This window comes from Macaca mulatta, chromosome 12 (genome assembly GCF_049350105.2).
Source record: "Macaca mulatta isolate MMU2019108-1 chromosome 12, T2T-MMU8v2.0, whole genome shotgun sequence".
In the NCBI taxonomy this organism is placed as follows: domain Eukaryota; kingdom Metazoa; phylum Chordata; class Mammalia; order Primates; family Cercopithecidae; genus Macaca; species Macaca mulatta.
In genome coordinates this window covers 87,169,265-87,194,535 of record NC_133417.1, presented here as the reverse complement: position 1 = coordinate 87,194,535, position 25,271 = coordinate 87,169,265, and the positions used below count along the sequence as shown (strand labels likewise).

Here is a 25,271-nt window from a genome sequence, read left to right as displayed (position 1 = left end):
GCAGGGAGACCTGGATCGGGGTTTGTGTGGGATGTCGTGGAAAGCCCTCGACTGGCAGTTCAGCAACTCCTTTCTTGGCTTTGCTCCTACTAATGATTAGTCTCTACTCATTATTTTTTTTCACATGGAAGATAAAGTCTCCAGTCTCTTTTTGTTCTGGAATCGTGTGATTTTATCCATGGCTCCAAAGTCCCCCTGTAAAGACCTGCTTATGACGCAATTACCCTGACAACCAGGAGGGTGACAGGAGGAAACTGCTTATCATTTGCTTAGCATTTATAAATATGGGCTCTTGTATTCTTCAAATTACTTCTATTTGGAAAAGTCCCCGAGGAAATCAGTTTGAGGAAAATGTGCTAAGACGTTGCTGGAGCTCAGTGAATCATTAAAAATCAAGTAATGATTTTTCTGAATTCCATTTTTATGGTGTGAGTTGTGGGGAGGGATGGCTGTTTGGAGTGTTGTGTTTGTAGGCTGTTCTCACCCTGTAGGTGGAGTGTGAAAATCACTTAGAAAAAGTTGCAATACTTTTTGGTTGGTTTTCCTATTTTCTGTCCATCTGTGATGTGTTACTTTCTACAAACTTTCAAAAACAGCCTCACTCGTGAAAAGGGGGAGAAAAGCCTGACCAGGTCTTTTGAGAAATGACTAATAAAAAAGCTCTATGTGTTGAATAAGATCTCACTATTTGTGATGTTTTGATTCAATGTAATATAAATTAATATTTCTTGAATTTTAAAAAGATGTTTTAAATGTTATTCTTGTCTAATAATGATAATAATAATAATGAAAGTCATTTGACAGTTAAATCCAAGGCAATGTATTATTCAATTTGCAAATATGATTCTATATAATTCTCAAAAATGCCTATAAATTAGATACTTATATTATTTCCACTATAAAGTTAAAAAATTTAAGGCATAAAGAAAGTAATTGACTAGCTTAGGATTATATAATTATTAAGCATCAGAGACAAGTTCAAATTTAAAAGGAATATATCAGACGTCTATTTTTCTCTTTTTTCCTAGCCAACAGTACCCATTTTTTTCCTAATTATTTTCTCCCTTTTTTAAGGCCAAGTGATTCAGGGGACACCAACATCAGCCCTAGGCTCAGGATGGATGACTCCTAATTGTTATAAACCAGTTATTATTCCCCAGTTCACTAATCAGTGAGTTTAGGCTTGGACATGTGATGCAATTCTTGCCAATGAGAATTGCATAAAGGGCAGAACGAAGACTGTGTTGGCAGAAGGGTTCCTCTTCATAGAAAGGGTATCTTATGCTTCTAGGTGATATATCCATATCTGATGCTTACCATGAATACAGCCATCTTGCTTCAAGCAGAAAGCTAAACCTAATACTAAATTTGTTCATGTAGAAAGATGAAGGAAACCTTAGTCCTTGGTGATATCGTTGACTTCCTGATTTTAAAAAATCCCTTACCGGAGTCACCTTACTTTTAACCTTTTTTTTTTTTAAGGAAATCAGTCAATTTCTGTATTATTTGAGCCACTTTCGTTTAGGTTTGATGTCACTTGTCATTGACAGCATTCTTACAGCCAGGTAGGTTGGACTTGCTCCAAATTCATATTCTTCATCTCTAATTCTTCCGAAGAGTCACTTTACCTTAACATTAAATCCTAATGAAAATGTTTGATTTCTAAGTTAGCCACTAATAATTCATAATCTATTTTCCCATGAAACAAGGTAATAGGTTAAGTTTCCAAGGTAACCTTCAAAACATTGATACCATCATAAAGTCGAACAACATAGGTGTTTCTTGAGCAAGTATCAAGTACTAGAAATAAGGGACTTACATTTTTCTACATACAAAGATGTTTGTACATTCTTTACTATATTTATGTAGCCTACTTCCAAATATATTTTTCTTCTGTCTACTCTGCATCTCTTTTATCTCATTTCCATCCCCATCAGTCTAGCTGGAGTCACCATTATCTGTGAGACTGTCTCAGGCCTATCTGTCTAGACACACGTTAGTCAGTTCCACACAGGGACTTTGCCGTCCTGCAGGCTCCACCCAGGAGTAGGGGCTGGGGATAGGGATAGGGTGGGGCATTCAGCTGGCTTCTGCTCCAGGATCCTGGAAATTTATCTGGGGCATGCTCCCATCCTCCTCACAGTTTGTCCTGGATTAGAGGTCAGGCAGGATCCAGTGTTCCTTCTCAAGATCTCTCCTGCCTTCCTTTCTGACTACTCTTCATTAATCTGGCATATTTTTGGATAATCACAGGAATGGAAACTTTGCTCTGACTCATCACATATTCTTCTATTGTCTTTTCTTGGGTCTCTCTTCCTTCCATGGGACATGGATTTTTCCCTCCTTCAGGTTATTGTGTCATTTACAACTTGAGTCAGTGAGTGAATTCATGGCTGAGCATATATACAAAGAGTTACAGGATCACAGAAAATACTTTTTAAATTGTTTTTCTAAAATTTTTTACACATGAAAAATATCTTTTTCTACATTAAACAGGACGTAACTAAAAACATTGACATATACAACATATGCATCAAAATAAACAAATAAAAGTGACTATTCCTCATCTGGGCTAATACCTAACTAGTGCAAATACCTGAATATTTTAAAAATCCGTAAAACCAGGGACCCTATGCCTATGTTTTTTATACTTTTATCCATTTATTCAACAAATATTTATGAAGGACTCACTATATACACTGATACTTATTTCACTATTCTCTTTGGCTATTGTTACCTCCCAGTTGTCATCATCCCTAGTAGTTTGGCCTCATGGGTTTAGAAAGAAATATATTCCTTACCTCCCCTTACACTCTTGTCTTCCAAATATACCCCTGCTCTCCTGAGGACACATTTTCCACCCATGGTCTGTTGAAAATTGACTTTTTTAGTTCGCAATCAAATAACATACAGATAATTCCCATTTGTAACATCATTATAAAAGATTCATTAATTAAAATACTTTCATGGGGACTCTTCTGACTGTTCCTCCTGATATAATTCACCAACAAGCCTCATCACTGATGGTGAAATAATGTGCATAAGGAAATAAGCAGTGCCATTCAGTACATGTCAGAAAATAAGTAAATCGCATTTTCTTAGTATAGAGCTTCCATTAATTGGCAAGCTGTGAATGAAGGAGAACAGTGTTCTCAAACCTTAGTAGTCATTGAAATCACTGGAAGGGCTTGCTAAAATAGGGTGCTGGGCCTCACTCCCAGACTTTCTGATTCAATAGGTCTTAGAGCATGGGAAGTTTCATTTCTAACAAGTGCCCAGGTGATGCTAATTCTTCTGGTCTAGTGACCACAGTTTGAAACTACTCTACTAGATGATGTCACAATGAGACCACACACACACAAAAAGAGAAACAGAGAGACCATTAGAAATTTGATGGTTAGAAATTTAAGGTCTTATCAAGACTATGCCCCAAGTGTTGTTCCAAGTTGTAAATGAGATAACTTTGTGCTAAAATGTCCCCCCACTCCAACCTCCAGGAAATCTCATTAGGAAATAGGGGCAATAAGCAAGAGGTGCTGAATCGGAGATTAGCAGTGCCTCACAGCAACAAGTCTTGGGTTCTTTGGAGGCCAGGCCTGTCCTTTGGTCCGTGGTTTGGTCACCTCTCCCAGGTCTGGGAAACCATAGGCCCTTAGGCTTCATCTAGGAGCTGCAGCCCCACCCTTTTTCTCCAGGCTGCCCCTCTTAGTAATCCTTGGAAGGACACAGATGAAGCATGGAATGCCCTTCTCCTATGTCTTATTTCCCCAGTTAGAAGAGGCAACCTATCTATTCTCTGGAAAGTGGAGCAGGAAGAAGATCAATACTAGGAAACTATTGTTTTATTGTGAAAAGATATATATAACATAAAATTTACCATTTTAACTATTTTTCAGTGTAAAATTCAGTAGAATTAAGTAAATTTACAATGTTATGCAACCACCATCATCATCTGTTTCCAGAAGTTCTTGATCATCCAAAACAGAAACTCTGTAACCCTTGAACAATAACTCTCCATTTCCCACCGATAACTCTCAGACCCCGATAACTGCTCTTCTGCTTTCTGCCTCTATGAATTTGCCTACTCTACTAGGGAACATCCTAAAGTAAGTAAAAATTAATTTTGGAGATCTCTCCCACTGTCTCTTCACAACCCTTACTTTAGGAGAATCCTTACTTTATTCTTTGGCTCCCCAGAGTCCACTTTGACCAACTTCTTCCCACAATGTCTCCAACACTTCCATTCCCGTGAGGCCCTCCTTGTTCTACGTGTTAGAAAAAGGGAATCTGCTCAGACTAATTTATGCAGATGTGTAGGTAGTGGGAAGTTTACCAAGGGCTTGCTTTATAACAGATGAGCAGATGCTGTTCTAAGGGCTTTCTCTGTATTTATCCAGTTTATTCTCACAATGTCACCACTAGGCATACTATTAGTACCATCTGTTTTGTACTGACAAAGGAACTAAGTCTCACGCAGATGAAATACTTTTTCCAAAACTACACAGCCAATAGGTGATGAAGCCAGGAGTTTGACTCGAGGCAGTCTTTCTAACTACAGAGGATGCTTATTAATCAAAACTTGTTAATCAGTGGAGCATTAGGCTCTGTGCCTAATGGAATATTTTCAAAAATGTTTTTAAGCCAAGAGGATTTCCTGGTGGGAAGCCAAGAGTCATCAGCAAGGCCTTGGGCAGTTTTCTGCCTCACCCATTATCCCCAGTTCCATCCCCAAATGACTCCAAAAATACAATCTTGATCCCAGCTCTCCAAGCAATTTGACTCTTTCTCAGGCCCTTCCCCTCAACATTCTTTGAGTCCTTTCTGCCTCTCCTGGTGGACAGGACCTCTACTGCCTCCACCTTTGCTTCCTAGATTGGGTACAAAGGAGGCACCAAGCACTTTGTAGGCCTTACCTTGGAGAAAGCCACATCTAACTTCAATATTATCCTTAGTTGACCTCGTTTACGCCAAGACTTGCCTTTTGGGAATTGAGCTAAGGTCGGCATGACTGACTTCTCCACCCAAAAGTTCAGTCTTCATAGTCACTCATATACAATGATCATCTTCTCACAGTTAAAAAAAAAAAAAAAAAAGCTGGGTTGGGGAGAGGCTAACAATACCAGAGGAACATTGAACAAATCTATCAGGAAACTGTTTTTTTATAAAAAGCTATTGAGATAAATTTGTAAGCTTGCCATTTTAAATCCTCTTTGGAACAAAACAGGGAATAAATAAACATGCTTCAGTGGTGGCCTGAAAAATAATTCAAAAGTATTTAGCACTATAGTAAGTAGGTTACTGACAAGTAGATATGGCATTTCAAGTGTATTACCTATTTCCATCCTTACATTTATTTTACTTCAAAGTGTCCTGAAATTTTGTCATCCAGATATATTTCTCTATGAGAAAACAATTCAACATGCTAGCATTGTAAATTAAATTTAAGCTTCCTCCAACTAAAGATTTACCGATAGATCAAACTCCTTTAAGACTTTTTAAGTTCAATTATTTTTAACCCTAAGTTTCAAGGCAGAGATGAGATCTAGAAAATGATTACTGGCATTAGCGTTGACCAAATGTGAAGGCAGTTTGGGTACTCAGTAAGAAAAATATGCATTTAAAGTGGAGGATAACTTATCAGTTAGTAATTCAGACCCTGAAACCAGACATACATGACCAAAAAATGCGACATGGACACTCCTGGTTGAATGACTTTGCACAAATCACTCAAGACATCTGTGCCTCAGTCTATTTATCAGTAAAATAGAAGTAGCAATAATAATTAGATCTTCCTCGTGGTGGTATTATGAGGATTAAATAAGCTAAAGCTTGGTTTCTTGCCTGGTTCTTAGTAAGACAGCAACAAAGCAACTGGCATTATCATCCATTTCGGTCCTCAAACAGTTCTGAAGTCTGAGTGAAGGATTGGTTTTACCTTTAGAGTTTTGGTTTGTTTTTTGTTTTTTGCGGCAGTTGGGGGATAACGGTGGGGAAGGGCACAAGCAGCTCAGAACACAGACATAGGTTAATGGAAGAAATAATACTAATGGACTCTCCTAGGAGGAAACCACTTACTCCAAAAAGAGTATTTGTACTATGGAAAGATCAACCACCTTCAATTCCTCTGGCTGTATTTGTACTATGGAAAGATCAACCACCTTTAATTCCTCTGGCTGTCCTGGAAGATATTTGCAATGTATGAGTTCAGTATCACCCTTAGCCCCAGGCCAGTGAAGCTGCTTCCCTGGGCACCATTCCCCACTTCAGGGAGGCTGACAAAGGTTCTCTTTGGTGTTCCCCTCACCATGGTGTGTCCCCACAAGACCAAGAAGAACCTGAAGCCCATGACCCTCTTCCCCCTCCAGGTACTATAGGACCCTGGAATTCCCTGCTTTTCCCAGTATGTTCCTTTACCATATTTAGGGCAGAAGACCCCGGATTTCTCTACCCAAAGGTCCCCAAGCCTGTCTCCTACATTTTACTGGGCTTTCTTATTAGGTTTTTCCTCCCAAGGAACCCAGGACACCATTGGTGTTTGTACCCTTTCAAACCAAGGAGTGGCCAAGAAGCAGCTCCTTTCAAAGCTAGGTAGGTTGATGGAGACTGTACTTCAGGGCTGAGGTTTCCACCTGTGGTGCAGAGTGGAGCTGCAGGTTGCTGGCCCAGTGTTGTCACACAAGGAGCTGAGAACTTTCAGTTCACCCAACTTGTTTGTCTTTTATGAAACTTATTAAAAGGTAGAAGGATAGAACATACAGCAGTTTATTCACCTGATATATAACTTTAAAATATTTAGTTAAATGGTATTTGGATGAAATATGATCCTACCCTGGCCCCATCCAATGTTAAGGGAAAGAACTGAATGAGTTTGTTGCTGCGTGAAACATGTCCTTTATAAGAATAGTAAAGCAGGAAAAGAACATTTCAAACTTGAGAAACCAGTATCTCCTAACCGCACCTAGCACTTGAATTTTAGCACTTAGAAGGTGTAATTGCAGGCACCAATTGCCCAGAAATAACCACATCAGTACATGAGTGTAGTCATTTTCCAAGAGTCCACTGTGGACAGAAATATTTTCACTGACATGTAATTGTAAGAGTCAAAATCCCATGACCTCTCCTTCCGTGGCCGCCTCCTTCTTTACTTCCCTTCCCTGCAAACTTTTTATTTCAAAATATAAGCCCTTTGGGAGTTATGTCATCTGATTTCAAGAGAAAATTACGATTATAAATAGCTCTGAAGGATTAGTTGAGTCACAGATTGGATGCAGGGTCAGTTTTCACAGTTCACCGGGCCCCATCTGCACCCAGGTCGTGTTTAGAAACCTTTGACTTTATGCTTTATTGAGTCCACTGGGACTAAAACTAAAGTCATATCAAACACCAGTGGGAGCATTTTTCAGAGGTAAACAGTGATAACATTTTACACATATATTCCTTATCGTTTCTTTTTCTGTATAGCACATTTTAAGAATTCCTTTTTTTTTTTTTTTTGACAGTCTTGCTCTTGTGGCCCAGGCTGGAGGGCAGTGGTGCCATCTTGGCTCACTGCAACCTCTATCTCCGGGTTCAAGTGATTCTCCTGTCTCAGCCTCCCCAGTAGCTGAGACTACAAGTGTACACCACCACGCCTGGCTACGTTTTTGTATTTTTAGTAGAGACGGATTCACCATGTTGGCCAGGCTGGTCTTGACACATTTTAAGAATTCCTAAGGAAAATGTACCAGTCATCATTTTTCCATGTTGTATGTTTCTTAAACACAAAGTCTTCATTTTTAAAAAGCATTTAAAATGTAAATGATTATGCATACTTCTGCCCTTTAATATTAGAATAAAGAGCAATGAAGTCATTAGATGTTTGTAAAACAAAATTAGTTATGATAGTTGAGATCCTATTTTATCATCCTCCTTGCACAAATTTCTTTCAAAAATGAAATGAGGACAAAATGTAGTCATATATGTTTTACATGTGCCATAATCTTATACAAGTATTCAGATATTTTCATGTCTTAGATAAACATATAGGAGAATTCTTTAAAATAATTCTCTGTCTATGAAAAGTCCAGGATGACGATGACTAGTCCATATTACATTATAGTTTTTGTTACTGCACTGTCTACCATGGTCAGATGAAACTTGAGGAGCTGCTCATGTTGCTCAGAAGGAAGAAGACACAGAGTACAAGGCGGGTATGAGGGAAAGGGAAAATGAATAAGTAAGAAGAGGTAAATGTAGGGGAGTGGGGAGAAATATGTCTTTAGATTTATTAGTTTATTTTCAAAATTCATTCAAATTTAGGTTTGAACTACCTGTTTTTCAACTTTCTTCTCTCCAAATTGGAATAACTATCTTAATGAACCTGTGTACACTGACCTATGTCTTCATTAGAAGTTTCTTACTCTTCTATGAACCTGTGTACACTGACTTATGTCTTCTTTAGAAGTTTCTTACTCTTCTCTGTGTGATAAATAGCATAAAGGAGCTAATATTTGACAGAAATACTGAGTTTCTTGGCTAAAGGCATATAAACAACCCATACTTTTTTTAAGTTTTCTTTCCTGTGACTTTAAAATGCAATAGAAAATGTTTAGTTTTTTTCTCTACACCAAATATATATGTTTCCCCACAATTTGTTTCAATAATATGACGCATGATTATTCAGAAACAACTTAATCTAAAGGCAATGAAGGAGATGATTGGCAGCAGTGAATTTGCTTCCAAGATGTTGTTTCTGCATAAGCAGCAATAAATTTGATTATATCAATCAAATAGCACAGGATTATACGCTAAAACTTCTACCATTTCCATCCTTACTCCACTCATGAAGGTAATCAGTTACAATTAGTCTAATGTAAATATTTCTAGACATTTTATAGCCATTCAATGGATATATATTGGCCCCCTGCTCTGTGTCACACATGATTTTAGAAGCTGACGATACAGCAGTGTACAACAGAAGGCCAACTTTCTGCTCTCTAGGTCTTTGCAGCCCAGGCTGCTAGACTGTAAGTATAAAAAGAACAAACAAACCAGTAGACATATGGTATGGCATCTAGTAGTGGTCAGTGCTAAGAAGACTATAACAGGGTAAGGCTGGACCTGGAGGCTGACACCTGTATACAATCCCAGCACCTTGGGAGGCCAAGGCGGATGGATCACTTGAGGTTAAGAGTTTGAGACCAGCCTGGCCAACATGGTGAAACCCAACCCTGTCTCTACTAAAAATACAAAAATTAGCTGGGCGTGGTGGCATGCCTGTAATCTCAGTAACTTGGAAGGCAGGGGCAGGGCAGGAGAATCGCTTGAACATGGGAGGCAGAGGCTGCAGTGACCCGAGATCACGTGACTGCACTACAGCCTGAGCGACAGAGCGAGACTCTGTCAGAAAGGAAGGAAGGGAGGAAGGAAGGAAGGAAGGAGAGAGAGAGAGAGACAGAGAGAGAGAGAGAGAGACACAGAGAGAGAGAGAGAGAGACAGAGAGAGACAGAGAGAGACAGAGAGAGAAAGAAAGAGAAAGAAAGAGAAAGAAAGAAAGAAAGAAAGAAAGAAAGAAAGAAAGAAAGAAAGAAAGAAAGAAAGAAAGAAAGAAAGAAAGAAAGAAAGAAAAGAAAGGAAGGAAGAAGACTACAGCAGAATAAAAAGACAAAATAAAAACGAAGAATATTTACTACTGGGAGTGGGCACATGGATGCCTTCTCTACCTAAATGCAGTAAGGAAATGATTCACACAAATATCTGAGTACAAGACTCTAAGTAGAGTGAATAGCAAGTACACAGGCCCTGAAGCAAAAGCAAGCTTGGCAGCTTTGCATCCAGCAAGAATAGTGTCACTGGAGCAAAATGAATATAGGGGAACTGGTTAAAAGGTGAGGTTAGAGACTTAGCTCGAGATGACTTATGTGGAGCTTTATGAATAAAGCATTGTGGTCTGACTTAAACTTTAAAAGAGGCATTCTGGCTATAGAGGGAAGAGGAGACTGACAGGGGTCAGGAGCAAGAGGCGGAGACCAGTTAGCAGGCCGCACAGGAGGCCAGGCAAGAGATGATGGCAGCTTGGCCTCTGACTCATTCATTGCAGGTGGGAGTACAAAATGGTATAGCAAGACAGTTTGGCAGTTTTTGAAAAACTAAGCACTTATGATACCATCCAGCCATTGTGTTCCTTGGCATTTCCTCAAATGAGTTGAAAAAAGCTGCACCTGTTTATAGGAGCTTTATTCATAATTGCCAAACCTTGGAGCAATCAAGATGTCCTTCAATAGTAGAATGCATAGACAAACTATCTATGCATACAATAGAATATTATTTAGCAATATAAAGAAATTAGCTATCAAGCCATGAAAAGACATGGAGAAAAATGCGTATTACCAAGTGGAATAAGCCAATACTAAAAAGTCTAGCCTTTTACTATATGATACTAAGTATCTGATGGTCTGGAAAAGGCCAAACTAAGGAGACAGCAAAAAGATAGTGGTTGCCAGGGACCGGAGGTGAGGGAAGGAAGGAAGGTTGAATAGACAAAGTATAGGAATTGTTTTAAGGGCAGTGGAACTACCCTGTATGATACTGTAATGGTAGATATATGTTATTATACATTTACCAAAACCCATAGAATGTACAACAGAAAGTGTGAGCCCTCATGTAAACTATGGATATTAATTAATAATTATGTATTGGCCGGGCACGGTGGCTCAAGCCTGTAATCCCAGCACTTTGGGAGGCCGAGACGGGCGGATCACGAGGTCAGGAGATCGAGACCATCCTGGCTAACACGGTGAAACCCCGTCTCTACTAAAAAATACAAAAAAAAAACTAGCCGGGCGAGGTGGCGGGTGCCTGTAGTCCCAGCTACTCAGGAGGCTGAGGCAGGAGAATGGCGTAAACCCGGGAGGCGGAGCTTGCAGTGAGCTGAGATCCAGCCACTGCACTCCAGCCCGGGCGACAGAGCGAGACTCCGTCTCAAAAAAAAAAAAAAAAAATTATGTATTAACATTGGCTCATCAACTGAAATAACTGTACCACAATAATACCAGATGTCAATAATAGGGGAACTGTAAAGGTGGGGGTGGAGATGAGATGAATGGGAATTCTCTGTACTATACACTCAATTTTTCTATAAGCTTAAAAAATAAAGTCTAAATGATGAAGGTGCCTGAAATTGTGGCTGTCAGGCAGGGATAGCATAGGACAGAGTTCTCTAGGTAATCATGCTCATTCAAAAAGGAAAAATTAGAAACTTATTGAGTAGAATAAAAAGGTCAAGGTATGCCAGCTGGCTATGGAAGCTTCCCCCATTTCACACGCTGGAGTAGCAGAGATGTATGCACAGGCAGATGAAGATCTCAAAGGCCACTGTTGTAACTGTGCTGTAGCACAGAGAAAAATCTTTGAGAAACAGACCTGCAGCTAGTATTTCTGTCAGCTGAAGAGAAAGTTAAGTCAGTTCTTGCACATAGGGACACACATCTGACCTCATACCCAGATTCACTTCTTTTCTGCTGTACACATTCTCCTGGTCCTTCTCTTCAACCTTCTGATTTGGAAAGAAGTTCTCTCATATAAGAATGAACAATTTTCAAAAAGAAACCAACACAGAATCCATACAAAAAAATACCACAAGAACAAAGGTGGAAAGGATAGGGAAAAACACATGTCAAAGAACTCATGCCAGAGGAACGTACACATCTGTGAGCTCATCCTGTGAACTCAAGAACTTCATGAAATCATCAATTCTGTAGAAAAAATAATACGATTAAAACAAAGAAAAAAGTTTCAAGAGGTAAATAATATGATAAGACAAGGAGGTGAAACGTGTACACACAACACAGTCAGCAAAAGGAGGAGGAAAATGAGGCTACCCTGTAGAGACAGCCAAGCCATAAGCCACAAAACTTAAAAGAGACATTACTGAAAACACAGTAGAGTGTTTTACAAATAAAACACTTTAAAGGTTAAAAAAGAAAGAAAGAAAAAGGTAAACAAAACAGGATAAGATCAAGACATTAGTTTTTCAAAAAACGGTTTAGTGGAAAAATGATAGATATGGAAACTAGATAAAAGAGATCTCCGATATGCATAATCCATTTCCCCGAAGAAGAGAACAAAACAAATGGAACAGAAAAAAATGTATAGTCTGAGAAAACATTAATAATATACCATTAAGTCCGGGTGTGGTGGCTCACACCTGTAATCCCAGCACTTTGGAAGGCCAAGGCGGGCAGATACCTGAGGTCAGGAGTTCGAGACCAGCCTAACCAACATGGAGAAACCCCATCTCTGCTGAAAATACAAAATTAGCCAGGCATGGTGGCATGTGCCTGGGAGGCTGAGGCAGGAGAATCGCTTGAACCTGGGAGGCAGAGGTTGCGGTGAGCTGAGATCGCGCCATTGCACTCCAGGCTGGGCAACAAGAGCGAAACTCCATCTCAATAATAATAATAATAATAAGTAAATAAAATAATATACCAGTAAGACTTTGAGCCATATGTTTACAGGAAAAAATGATGCCCAATTCCATACCAATTAGGGTCTTCAAAAAGTAGTGAACTTCCAAAATAAAAGACCATTTTTGCAATTGTGCTCAGTTAACTAAACTAACTAAACTCAAAACACTATTCTTACAACTTTTTTTATTCCTCCCACAGCATGCACATTGGTCTTTTAGATACATAAATCATATCACATCCTACTTGAAACAATTCAATGACCTGCCATTGCAAATATGACAGAATCCTTCCAAGGCCTGCTATTAGCTTACTTAGACCTATGTTTGCCTCCCAACTTGAGTCACTCTCTCACTCAGTATACTCCAGCCACATTTGGCCTCCTTTCTGTTCCTCAAACATGCCAATACCGATCATGCCTCGGGCCTTTGTACTTGCCCTTCTTTCTATCTGGAATAGATAGAACAGACTTCCCCCAGACTTTCCTATATCTAATACTTTCTCATTGTTCGGGTCTTAACTATCTGATCATCTTATCTAAAGTAGTGTTTCTTCTCATAATTAACCTATATCATAATCCTTATTTTATTTTTAGTCTTTCTTTTTTTTTTTTTTTTTTTTGTAAGGTGTGCACCTTTATTCAACTGGTCTCAAGTCAGTGTACGGGTAAGCCCTAGCTGCCTCCACCCACTCCCAGGGAGACCAAAAGCCTTCAGACATCTCAAGTTGGGGGACAAAAAAGCGGGGACACGAAGGCTCCTCATTCAAAATAAAACAAAATAAACAAGTATTAAGGTGAAGATTAAAAAAATTTTGCATTACATAATTTACACGAAAGCAATGCTATCACCTCCCCTGTGTGGACTCGGGAGAGGACTGGGCCATTCTCCTTAGAGAGAAGTGGGGTGGCTTTTAGGAGGGCGAGGGACTTCCTGTAACAATGCATCTCATATTTGGAATGACTATTAAAAAAAGAACAATGTACAATCAAAGTCCTCGGCCACATTGTAGAACTTTGGGGGATGCTCGCTCCAACCGACTGCTGTCACCTTCACCGTTCCAGTTTTTAAATCCTGAGTCAAGCCAAAAACAAAACAAAACAAAACAAAACAAATAAAGCCATGCCAATCTCATCTTGTTTTCTGCGCAAGTTAGGTTTTGTCAAGAAAGGGTGTAATGCAACTAAGTCACAGTCCGCCTAGAAGCATTTGTGGTGGACGATGGAGGGGCCAGACTCGTCATACTCCTGCTTGCTGATCCACATCTGCTGGAAGGTGGACAGCGAGGCCAGGATGGAGCCGCAGATCCACACAGAGTACCTGCGCTCAGGAGGAGCAATGATCTTGATCTTCATCGTGCTGGGCGCCAGGGCAGTAATCTCCTTCTGCATCCTGTCAGCAATGCCAGGGTACACGGTGGTGCCACCAGACAGCACTGTGTTGGCCTACAGGTCTTTACGGATGTCCACGTCACACTTCATGATGGAGTTGAAGGTAGCTTCGTGGATGCCACAGGACTCCATGCCCAGGAAGGAAGGTTGGAACCTTCCTTCCAGGGCAACGGAACCGCTCGTTGCCAATGGTGATGACCTGGCCATCGGGCAGCTTGTAGCTCTTCTCCAGGGAGGAGCTGGAAGCCGCCGTGGCCATCTCCTGCTCGAAGTCCAGGGCGGCATAGCACAGCTTCTCCTTAATGTCACGCACGATTTCCCGCTCGGCCGTGGTGGTGAAGCTGTAGCCGTGCTCAGTGAGGATCTTCATGAGGTAGTCAGTCAGGTCCCGGCCAGCCAGGTCCAGACGCAGGATGGCGTGGGGGAGGGCATACCCCTTGTAGATGGGCACAGTGTGGGTGACCCCGTCACCGGAGTCCATCACGATGCCAGTGGTACGGCCAGAGGCGTACAGGGACAGCACCGCCTCGATGGCCACGTACATGGCTGGGGTGTTGAAGGTCTCAAACATGATCTGGGTCATCTTCTCGCGGTGGGCCTTGGGGTTCAGGGGGGCCTTGGTCAGCAGCACGGGGTGCTCCTCAGGAGCCACATGCAGCTCATTGTAGAAGGTGTGGTGACAGACCTTCTCCATGTCGTCCCAGTTGTGGGACGTCCCATCGATGCCGTGCTCGATGGGGTACTTCAGGGTGAGGATGCCTCTCTTGCTCTGGGCCTTGTCGCCCACATACGAATCCTTCTGACCCATGCCCACCATCACGCCCTGGTGCCTGGGGCGCCCCACGATGGAGGGGAAGACGGCCTGGGGGGCATCGTCGCCCGCGAAGCCGGCCTTGCACACGCCGGAGCCGTTGTGGACAACGAGGGCGGCGATATCATCATCCATGGTGAGCTGGCGGCGGGTGTGAACCGGCGGCGGAGCGGCGAAAGCGAGGCTCTGTGCTCGCGGGGCGGACGCGGTCTCGGCCTCGTCTTTCTTTTAAAATATAAGTTCCACCTGAGAAGGGATCATTCTCATTTTTTCCATTTTTAATCACTTCATTTAGTTTGACAATAATTCTGTAATGTTTAAACAGTATGGTGTTTAGATTTATAATTGCTAAAAAGGCATGTTAGTTCATTGCAAACAGGATTTTTACATGAGAAATAGGACTGGTATGTTCTATTAAATGAATGTTAATAGAGAACTCAGTCTTTATATTCTACTTCATTTATAACCTACACTGGTAGTTATCACACAGCATTCATAAATGATGGAAAGATTATTTCTTATCCTAACTAATAGGTACACAACATACACACACACACACGAGATAGAGAGAAAGAGAGAGACAGAGGGAGAGGAGAGAGGAGAGAGCGAGATATGTATTTTAAGGAAGAGGCTCATGTGATTATTGGTGCTGGCAAGTCTGAAATTTGCAAAGCAAACTGGCAGGCTGGAAACCCTGGCAGGAGTCGTTATTGCATTCTTGATTTCAAAGGCGAACTTCTGGAAGCTGAATTCCTTTCTCTTTGGGGGACCTTAATATTTTTTCTTAAGGTTTTCAACTGATCAGATGAGGCTTACCCATAATTTAGAGGGTAATCTGCTTTACTCAAAGTCTACTGGTTTAAGTGTTAATCACATCTAAAAAATACTTTCACAGCAACATTTAAATTGGTGTTTGACCAAACAACTGGCCACCATAACCTACCTATGGTGACACATAAAATTAAACTTCATGGAGGTAGTTGTTGCCTTTTCAAGATTCTCTTTTCAAGTTACACAATAGCATATTCCATGCTCTTCCCTTAACACACTCTCGTCCTTTATTTGTGTGTCCCTAATTAATCCATATCCATATCATTCTTTCTCCCTAAAATTATATTCACTTTCTTCTCAGTAAATGACCTCATGCATCATGACTAAGGATTTCCAGCCTCCTAAGTACCACTCTACTATGTGGAATATCACTTTCATACGCTGGTTTTGTTATGCTTGATGATCTTTCTTGGATCATTTATGAGAATAGGACATATAGCCCTAAAGTCATCAACATGAAATTTACTGTGGAGGAATTGGCGCCATCAGTCAGGTTTCTGTCATTCTAAGGAGATTAGCTGACAAAACTAGGCTGCAGTGGAATGCTTGGAGCATGGTGACATCACAAGATTACACCACAATGATTCCTATTCTACCTGTCCCACCTGCCCTGTATTTGATCACTGCATAAGAGATAGTAGAAATGGCATAATCTTTAAAGTAGTGAAATTTTCAAGCCATGTAGTTTAGTGACTTGCTGAAATGGGCTAGGGAATCTAATTTCAAATGGGCAAAAAGAAAAACAAACTATTTTGCTTTAATTTTCTAGTTCAGTGTTTTAGGGGTAAATCAAAACCATCCAAATGTGAGATCAGAAAGAAAATTAAAAATCGAATAAAGTAAGTATTAATCAGTATTAACATTCAACTCTAAATCTTTTTAATCTTTATAGGTATACATGTATCTTTGTGACTCCAGAACTTATGTTTACTTTTTTCATAAGGTATTTCATAAATACATTCATGCTTATTTAATACCATGGAAAAGAAATATTGGCAAATGACTATTTTCTGCAGGTTTATGGGAAACAGCAGCATATACAGGAGGCCAATTAAAGGAACATGAAAAGTTCCTCTTCTGCATATTACCTTTTGAGCCTCTCTTTGGCCAGATTGAGTTCTTTGTGGAGACCTCCTGGTTTTTGTCCTTTGTTTTGTCCCTGCTTCTTGAGATGGCCTGTGCCTTGTTTCTGAGGCGTTGGCATGTACAACCATTTCTTGCCACCTTCCAACATCGGCTCATAAACCTTAGGCCTAGGTCTGTGCAAAGAGATTTTCAAAAGCAGATGAAACCCAAAGGTTAAAGCTAACATGTGCCAATGAGTTTTTAGATTGGTGCACAGATAAGGAAAGAACCGAGTCAAATGGCAGGCAGAGCAGCCTGTGTTCCTCCTGGAGACAAAGCTCAACTGTTCTGTAAGCTGTTTCTGTATTTGGTGGGGAGCCTCTGGGATGTTGCCAGTTCAGACCTTTAGGAAGTTGTTGACTCCTGAAGTTGACTGGCCTTAAAATAGCGATGTTTCCTGAGTGTCCTCTTTAATGGCAGCTGTTATTACTCAGCAGTCCAGTCAATTTTATCTACCTGGAGCTTACACAGAGCGTGGTCATTGTTTCAGTTCCTGTTCACTACCTCACTCACTGGGTTGATTTCCTTGGCCAGCAGTTCTAAACCCATGAGATCTCCACCCACTGGTCACCTGAAATGTGCTTTAAACATAATCTATTTATTTTCATGTGTTTTCATTCTTTTTTTTTTCACTTTTAAAATCTGTGATATTGATAGAATGGATATCGTTGAGAGCACTTAAGTTGTTATTTTCCTAAAATTTAGGGGTACTTACCCAATGAAATAGTACCTGTGAATGACTTTTATACATTGCAAAGCCTTATTCGAATATCATGTACTATATGTAAGACATACACTAGATTATTAAGTATATGACAGCTATTATGGATTCAATCCCCCTTTATTCTTTCCACTCCAGTTGCTTGTTTTAATAGCAGACATCTGTTTATGAATTCTCTTCCATATCTTTCCTTAGTTTTATTCATTATCAGAACAGCACACTAAAGATATTAACAGTCGGTACCTCCAGACTAGTGTATCATTGTGCTGAAATGTTTGGGAAGCAGCAAATGCAAAATCTATTAGTTGTTGCCTTCATATGATCAATTTGAGAAATTAAGAGCTTTCCAAATGTTAATGATTTTTTTTTTCTTTAGAGAGTACATATTAAGGAATAAACAGAGCAGTATTGGCTATATTTTAAATTCCATTGCAATCCTTGTTTTCCTGTTATTAGTTTTTCCTCACTTTTTAAAAATGTTTAATCTGTATAAATTTTTGTAGAAGACTTCTGGATACTGAAGATGAGCTCAGTGACATTCAGACTGACTCAGTCCCATCTGAAGTCCGGGACTGGTTGGCTTCTACCTTTACACGGAAAATGGGGATGACAAAAAAGAAACCTGAGGAAAAACCAAAATTTCGGAGCATTGTGCATGCTGTTCAAGCTGGAATTTTTGTGGAAAGGTAAGTGAAATTGTTGGCATCTCAAGACAATAATATTTGAAAGGCAGCAGATACATTCATTTTATAAAAGGTATGAGCAGTCTATATTTCACTTATTGAGGAAAACTGTAATCATAATTATAACTAGAATGAACAAATTTGGGACTTTATGATGAACTTACCTATAACAAAAACACCTGGTCCCGGATGCATTCTTTTTATTTATTTTAAGTTGACATGAAGACTGAAAGCAAAGACTTTTGAATGACCTTTCTCCTCAAATGAACCTTTGTGAACAACTGTTTAAAAACAATTCTGACACATGTATATGTTACACAACTAATTTTACCTGAATAAAATGTAACATTTCATAAAATACATTCTACATTGGGTAGCAATCTACATGTCAAGATCACTCAGGCCTTCCTTTGCCCTAAAGATAAAAGCCCATTCACTTCCCATCTTTCCATAATGGAGGAAATCCCTCTCGTGCTCACTTTTGATAGTTTTTTTTTTCCCCCAACATTTCTGTCACTGAAGCAAGGGATATTTGATGGCCCCTAGAAACGCCTAGTTATATCATCAGAGTTTTCAACGTGAAACATATGTTAATATGACCCAATTTTATGTTCTTTCAGCCCTTAGGAATACAGCTTATTTTTTCCATCTAGGAAACAAGATATTTCCTAGAACTAAAACTACAAAAGACCCGAAATAGACATTTTATGTTTGACAAAATTGAAAAGTAGTTATCAGAAATCCCTTAGATTAAAAAATAATTTTATGAAATTATATATAGAACGATTATTTGAATATTTTAGAAACTAGTAAAGTTGAGAAACAGAGAACATTTTGCCAATATGCTTAAAATTAAATTTTAGAGAAAATGCATTATTTCTCATCTTCTGATATCTCTAGGTATTACTGTTAATAAACATTACAAACTTTAATTTTCTTCTGCTAAAGGGACAATGGAAAGCACATTTGAATTTCTAAAAGTGCAAATGAGAATGCATGGCAAGAAATGTATTATAAAACTTAAAGATGGTTAAATACACTACGCAATTTAAAGAAGATGACTTTTCTCTAGCACCGAATTAAAAATATCTAAATAGTACATCAGAAAATCTGTGAGAGAATCACAGATGAAACATGAGAGTATGTTTGATTTGCTAAAGAAATGTATATTTTGTCTTCTTTGTTTAAAAAAAAATTGCAGAACTTGGCAAACTGGGAAAAAATGTAAACTGTGGAGGAAGATCAACCGAATTTCCATTTCCATTCAAGAGAAGGTTATAATACATAAAATATATGAATATGCTAAATTTCCATTTTTTCATATGTTTATTTAGTAGCCTATAAAAGTATAAAATTTTATTTAGTAGCCTATAAAAGTAAACTTTTTTAGTAGCCTATAAAAGTATAAAATTGTACTTCAGGTAACTAAATTAGTAAGCAGTCTTTAAGAAATCAGTGTGCTAAGAACATATGGAAAAAAGTCTTTTTTAAATCACTGTTGAATCCCCACTAGTAGGTGCATAAAAATAGTGGGACAAGTTTATTGGAACTTTTCAAAAGTAATCATCTTCAATCCTGACAGCTGAGTCTACTTGAAGTCTTGTTGCTTCTTCCTTTAAACACTTCCTCCCAAGATTCAATTCCCCGGCAAGCCCTGGCAATTACTTACCCAAATGCATTCTGAATCCACTCACTTCCTCATCTCCACTCCTGCAACCACAATCTAAGCCTCCACTATCTGCCTTCAGAAATATGACAGTAACTTTCTAACTGGGCTCCTCTCCTCCTCACTTGCTCACGCCAACCAAGCCATTCCACAGTGATGTTTTTAGAATACAAATTAGTTCCTGTCATTCTTCTTCTTCTTTTTTTTTTTTTTTTTTTGACGGAGTCTCGCTCTGTCACCCAGGCTGGAGTACAGTTGCACGATCTCGGCTTACTGCAAGCTCCGCCTCCCGGGTTCACGCCATTCTCCTGCCTCAACCTCCCGCGCAGCTGGGACTAGAGGCGCCCGCCACCTCGCCCGGCTAGTTTTTTGTGTTTTTTTTGGTAGAGACGGGGTTTCACCATGTTAGCCAGGATGGTCTCGATCTCCTGACCTCGTGATCCACCCGCCTAGGTCTCCCAAAGTGCCGGGATTACAGGCGTGAACCACCGCGCCCGGCCTAGTTCCTCTCATTCTTAAGCTTCAAACTACCAGAGGGTTTCCCAATTCACTTGAGCCTGGTTAGGTCCCATTTTGCTTTCTAGCCTCATCTACTGCAAACTTCATCCTTGACTGAACACCTATACCAGCCTGATTTCAATTTCAAGGACATTTCTAAGCTCTTTCCTGCGTTGGAGCCATTCATCCTGTTATTTTCTCTGTCAGAAGTGGTTCTCCCCACCCTTCAACATAGCGGGCTGGCCCTTTTACCGTTCCAGAGGTCTTCCCGGATCACTCTATGCTGTTCCTCACTATTGCTGCCCCCAGCCAGTGGTTTACCTTCCAGCACTTATCCCTGTTTGTAATCATATATTGTCTCTTATATTTCATTTCTCCTCACCACTGGAATAAGCCCTGTGAAACAGCAGCAGTATTTTCCTTGCCTTCCACTGAATAAGTCTGCTGCCTCTCAGAGTGCCTAGTATAAAATAGTGTTGTTTTTTGTTTGTTTGTTTTGTTTTGTTTTTCTTTGAGACGGAGACTGGCTGTGTCACACAGGCTGGAGTGCAGTGGCGTGCTCTCTACTTACTGCAACCTCCGCCTCCCGAGTTCAGGAGATTCTCCTGCTGGGATTACAGGCTCCTGCCACCCCGCCTGGCTACTTTTTTTGTATTTTTAGTAGAGACAGGGTTTCCCATGTTGGCCAGGCTAGTCTCGAACTCCTGACCTCAGGTGATTCACCCGCCTTGGCCTCCCAAAGTTTTGGGATTACAGGCATGAGTCACTGCGCCTGGCCTTAAAATAGTATTTTTTAAAGGAGTTTTTGAATTATATCTTGTAACTATTATGGAAACTTCCAAAAATAATCCACTACATTTCCAGTTAGACTTTCACCACCTTTAGAGCCCAGGAAATTCATTGTCATTTTTCAGAAAGTTGTAATATATCACCTGTTTACTAAAGTGTGAGACAACTGGGTTAAGATATCTCTGATACTCATTCTAATTCAAGGATGAGTCATCTTAATTTTCCATCTTAGTTTACTATTTCTAATTTTCCATCCTAGAATTCTATTCCTGATTATAGAATTAGAAAAGTATGATAATGGGAAAGTTTTGCTGTCTCTTTGGAAGGGCAATCCTCTTTGTCTTCCTTTACATTTCATGTAATGAGAAAGTATATTGGTATTCATTTCTCAACCTATCCCAGGTTTAAGAAACTCAGTAGCACCAGAGATCCCATTGAGGCCAGAGAGCTCTAAACATACAAGATTTCGAACCAATGATATTGGCTGCAAAGTAATGAGAACAGTTACAATAATAATAAAAATGATGACTTTCTTGTATTGAGAATCATTTACTCTTCACAAAAAGCTTATAATTATTCTCATTTTACAAATGAGTGACATTAAATAGTTTCCAAAGGTCACACAGCAGTGAGTGGCTAACATGTGATTCAAAGCGTGTGTTCTCTTTGCCTTTCTGTGCCATAAAGTCAAGTTAATGTTAATTAACATTTTAAAATTTCTTAATCCTGAATGATTTTTATATTGATCCTTTTCCCTGTTCATCATCCTTCAATTTCCCCTGCACCTCCATTTTTTAGTATTAATGGTAATGACTAGAAACAGATGGAAAAGACTGTTTCCAAAAAAAAAACCTAAGTATCATTGTCGATAGTAATTATTCTAGATCTTGTATAGTATGATTAGTAGTTTCCTTGCTCTGCAAGATTAGAATAATTATACTTATATCAATGAAGTAATTAATATAAGTATTCTTAGTTTTAACTGTTCTAAAATCTTTCAATAGAGATATAGGATAATTTCTTATTTTACCTAATCACCCACATCCAAAAATAATTTATGATTATTTAAAATAAAGTGGAAGCATGAAACCTTTGTGCTTAAGGTCTCTAGAATAAAATGGAGAGATACTTCATCAAGAAAACCTAGGCTAGAGATGTAATTAAACACAATATTTTCATTCTGAACTTCCAACTAGTCAAGACTTAACAGGAAAACATGATAAATTGCTTAGCTTTGATTATCTTTAACAAATGATGACTTTTACATAGAAACTGAGTAATATGTCCCATGCATTTTTAACATAAGGAACATTGAATCAAAAAATTTAGTATCTTCTATAGCGGTTTTATAAAAGACGCAGAATATTGCCCATGTGACCGTTTCTTACATCTAACATATTTATCATATTTAATTAAGCTATGGCATTCTCCAGGCCTTTTGTAGGGAGAATTTACAGATATAGCCTAGAAATTCAGCTTGTTGTGGACTAACTTGATATAAAAATTAAAGGACATGATTAACAATCAATTGAATTCTTTCTTCCCAGGTCTTGGAGGAGGAAACATGTTTCTTTCAGAGTCCCGAATGGAAGCACTATTGCTATATCACACACTAGGCTATCATATTGATTCTTTTCTCACATGAATTCATGGAGGCGGTTCTTATATTTGGTTTATGCTATTTGGGTTGCCCAGCAGAAGATAGAAAAAATCAAATCACTGATTATTAAAAACACTTTTGTTGGCTCGGTGTGGTGACTCCCGCCTGTAATTCCAGCACATTGGGAGGCCGAGGTGGGCAGATTGTGAGGTTAGGAGTTTGAGACCAGCCTGACCAACATGGTGAAACCCTGTCTCTACTAAAAATACAAAAATTAGTTGGGCATGGTGGCACGTGCCTGTAATCCCAGCTACTAAGGAGGCTGAGGCAGGAGAATCGCTTGAACCCAGGAGGCGGAGCTTGCAGTGAGCGGAGATCACACCACTGCATTCCAGCCTCCACGACAGAGCAAGACTCCATCTCAAAAAAAAAAAAAAAAAAAAAAAAAACAGAAACACAAAACAAAAACAAAAGAACACTTTTGTTATTGATACTATTATGGAAATGAAAATAACCTTGTTTTCTTTCTGAATAACCTTTCTTAATATTGAATGACAATTTGAACAAACTTAAATAAGTTTTGCTGATATTAATTTCCCAATATCATTAAATAAAAGAAGGGAGCTATGTAAATTCTGATGACACTACATCTCCCCCCCTATAATTTTAATATAAAAATATAAAGGAAATATTTTAATGACATTTAGCTTCCAGACTAAAAATTTTGTCATATAAATGGACACAAAACAGAATGTTCTGCTGTCAGGGATATGTTGGCATGTTAGAAAGTTGTTGCATATGCAAAGTGTAGTGCATCTTTCAATATGATAAAGTTCAGGGAAGGATATCTTTACATGGAAACTAAAGTCACATTAACTTTACAAGGTGATTGTGAATAGAGAATATATTACATTGTCAAATTGTAGATGTTTAGTAAAAGGTGACTATAGTTATCATTGTTGACACAAAGGGAGTCTGTAACTAATGATAAGAGGTGAACATGTCAAAAGTAATCTCTTCCCTTACGTTTCAGAAATAGTTGAAAACTTTGAATCAATGAGTTTTATATATACACTTATTTTTGTCTTTTTTAGGATGTACCGAAAAACATATCATATGGTTGGTTTGGCATATCCAGCAGCTGTCATCGTAACATTAAAGGTGAAATCATTTCATTATTTTCATGTTTAAAATGGTCATTTAAAAAATGTTCTTAAAAAGGCTAGGAGAAAACGAGAATAGATCTTTACTGCAGCCTACATCTTAGAACGTTAAAAAATTCAACATATTCTAACAATTTAACAAATGAACTGTGTTCCAAATCATGACTCATTGTAGATTTAAATGACTGATTTACACAAACTATATCAACGTATATATATGCATGTTTGTATGTATACATACGTGTGGTTTTTTTCTTAATTTTATTTATGGGGATCTTGAATTTATTTTGAAATGGCACTAGTACTTGTCAAAATGTACATATTTTGTTATGAATGTATTATGGAAGAGTTAAATGCATGTTATAAAAAGATGTTTTAGTCAATTATGTTTAAATGACAAAACATATAGAAGGAAATTATTTAGGATTGTAGGTCTGAAAAATACAAAATGTAAGATAAAATTAAGAAAGAAAAAAAACCTTATCTCTCTTATCTTTGGCTTCTCCTGTGGCTACACTATTCTAAGGCCCAATTGCAGTGCTATATATGTTATAAATAATCAGAGTTGAAACTCTGAAGTGAGTAAAGTTGTTGGCTCACATACATGCCCCATTGTGTGTGTATGTTTATGTGTGTGTGTGTGTGTGTGTGTGTGGTGTTCATGTGCCTTGTTTCTAAATGTTATTTCTACAGAGGCATTTTGTAGGCTCATCCTTCTAAATTCCTTGTTTCTATTGCCTAATTTGGTTAAGGGAAATTAACATTGTCTCCTAAAACATCTTCATGTTGCTTTTTCTGCATTAACCAAGAATTTAAAGGATATTGGCAGCAGCGGATCTTGGGTTGATTTATTTCTGACTTATTGTACTCCTTTTTAATTTTAAATTTGTGTTTTCAAAATTTTTAAGCATCTTCTTCGCATTTGTTTTTTCTCTGCTGCATGTTAGATTTTAATCTCATTAATTTTAAAAGATAGCTCGTTTTTCTTTGGTGCTTTTTTATATTTGTGTTTCTCTGCTTCCTGTCAGATCAGAGGGGACACTAGATTCTGATAGGAACGCAAACCCTACTGTGAACTGTGCATGTGAGGGTTGTGCACGGCTGATGAGGTGGAACAGTTTCATTCCAAAACCACCCAACCCCAACTCGACCTGTGGAAAAATTTTCTTCCACACAACTAGTTCCTGGTGCCCAAATATTGAGGACCACTGCATTAAAGGATATTAATCATTCCTCGGTTCTTGAGAGATTTTGCCTTCTCTATTATTTCCTTAACAGTGAGCAAGAAAATTACTCATTTTTATTTTATTTTAAGAATCTTCCCTTAAAAACCAACTAACAAAATATTTTAGTATGAGAGAATGTAGTATGTTTTCTAACATGTCGTATAGTAAAAAAGATATAAACTAACAGGTTGAGAAAGGGAATATCATCAAGTAAAGAATGTTTTAGTTAAATAACTCTTATTTTCTGAGAAGCCTCCTTGTCTTGTTCGTTCTCAATCTGATGACATAAAATCCAAGCATCTGCAGTAGTTTACAAATGTAAAT

The 25,271-nt window shown here is 38.8% G+C and overlaps 2 protein-coding genes across 7 annotated transcripts in view; one reads left to right on the top strand and one right to left on the bottom strand.

The window, feature by feature from the left end:
- The window catches only part of PDE1A (phosphodiesterase 1A), a 401,882-nt gene that overhangs the window by 280,829 nt on the left and 95,782 nt on the right, over positions 1–25,271 (top strand). For all 6 annotated transcript variants that reach the window (XM_028830525.2, XM_028830528.2, NM_001257584.1 and 3 more), the window contains 2 exon segments: positions 17,826–18,008; positions 23,653–23,719. In XM_028830525.2, coding sequence (XP_028686358.1) covers positions 17,826–18,008; positions 23,653–23,719 — 250 coding nt within the window.
- LOC705671 (actin, cytoplasmic 1) lies at positions 13,600–14,861 on the bottom strand. The gene is given in 2 exon segments (XM_028844381.2): positions 13,600–13,996; positions 13,998–14,861. Coding segments are annotated over 2 exon segments (1,137 nt in total). The 5' UTR covers positions 14,781–14,861; the 3' UTR covers positions 13,600–13,642.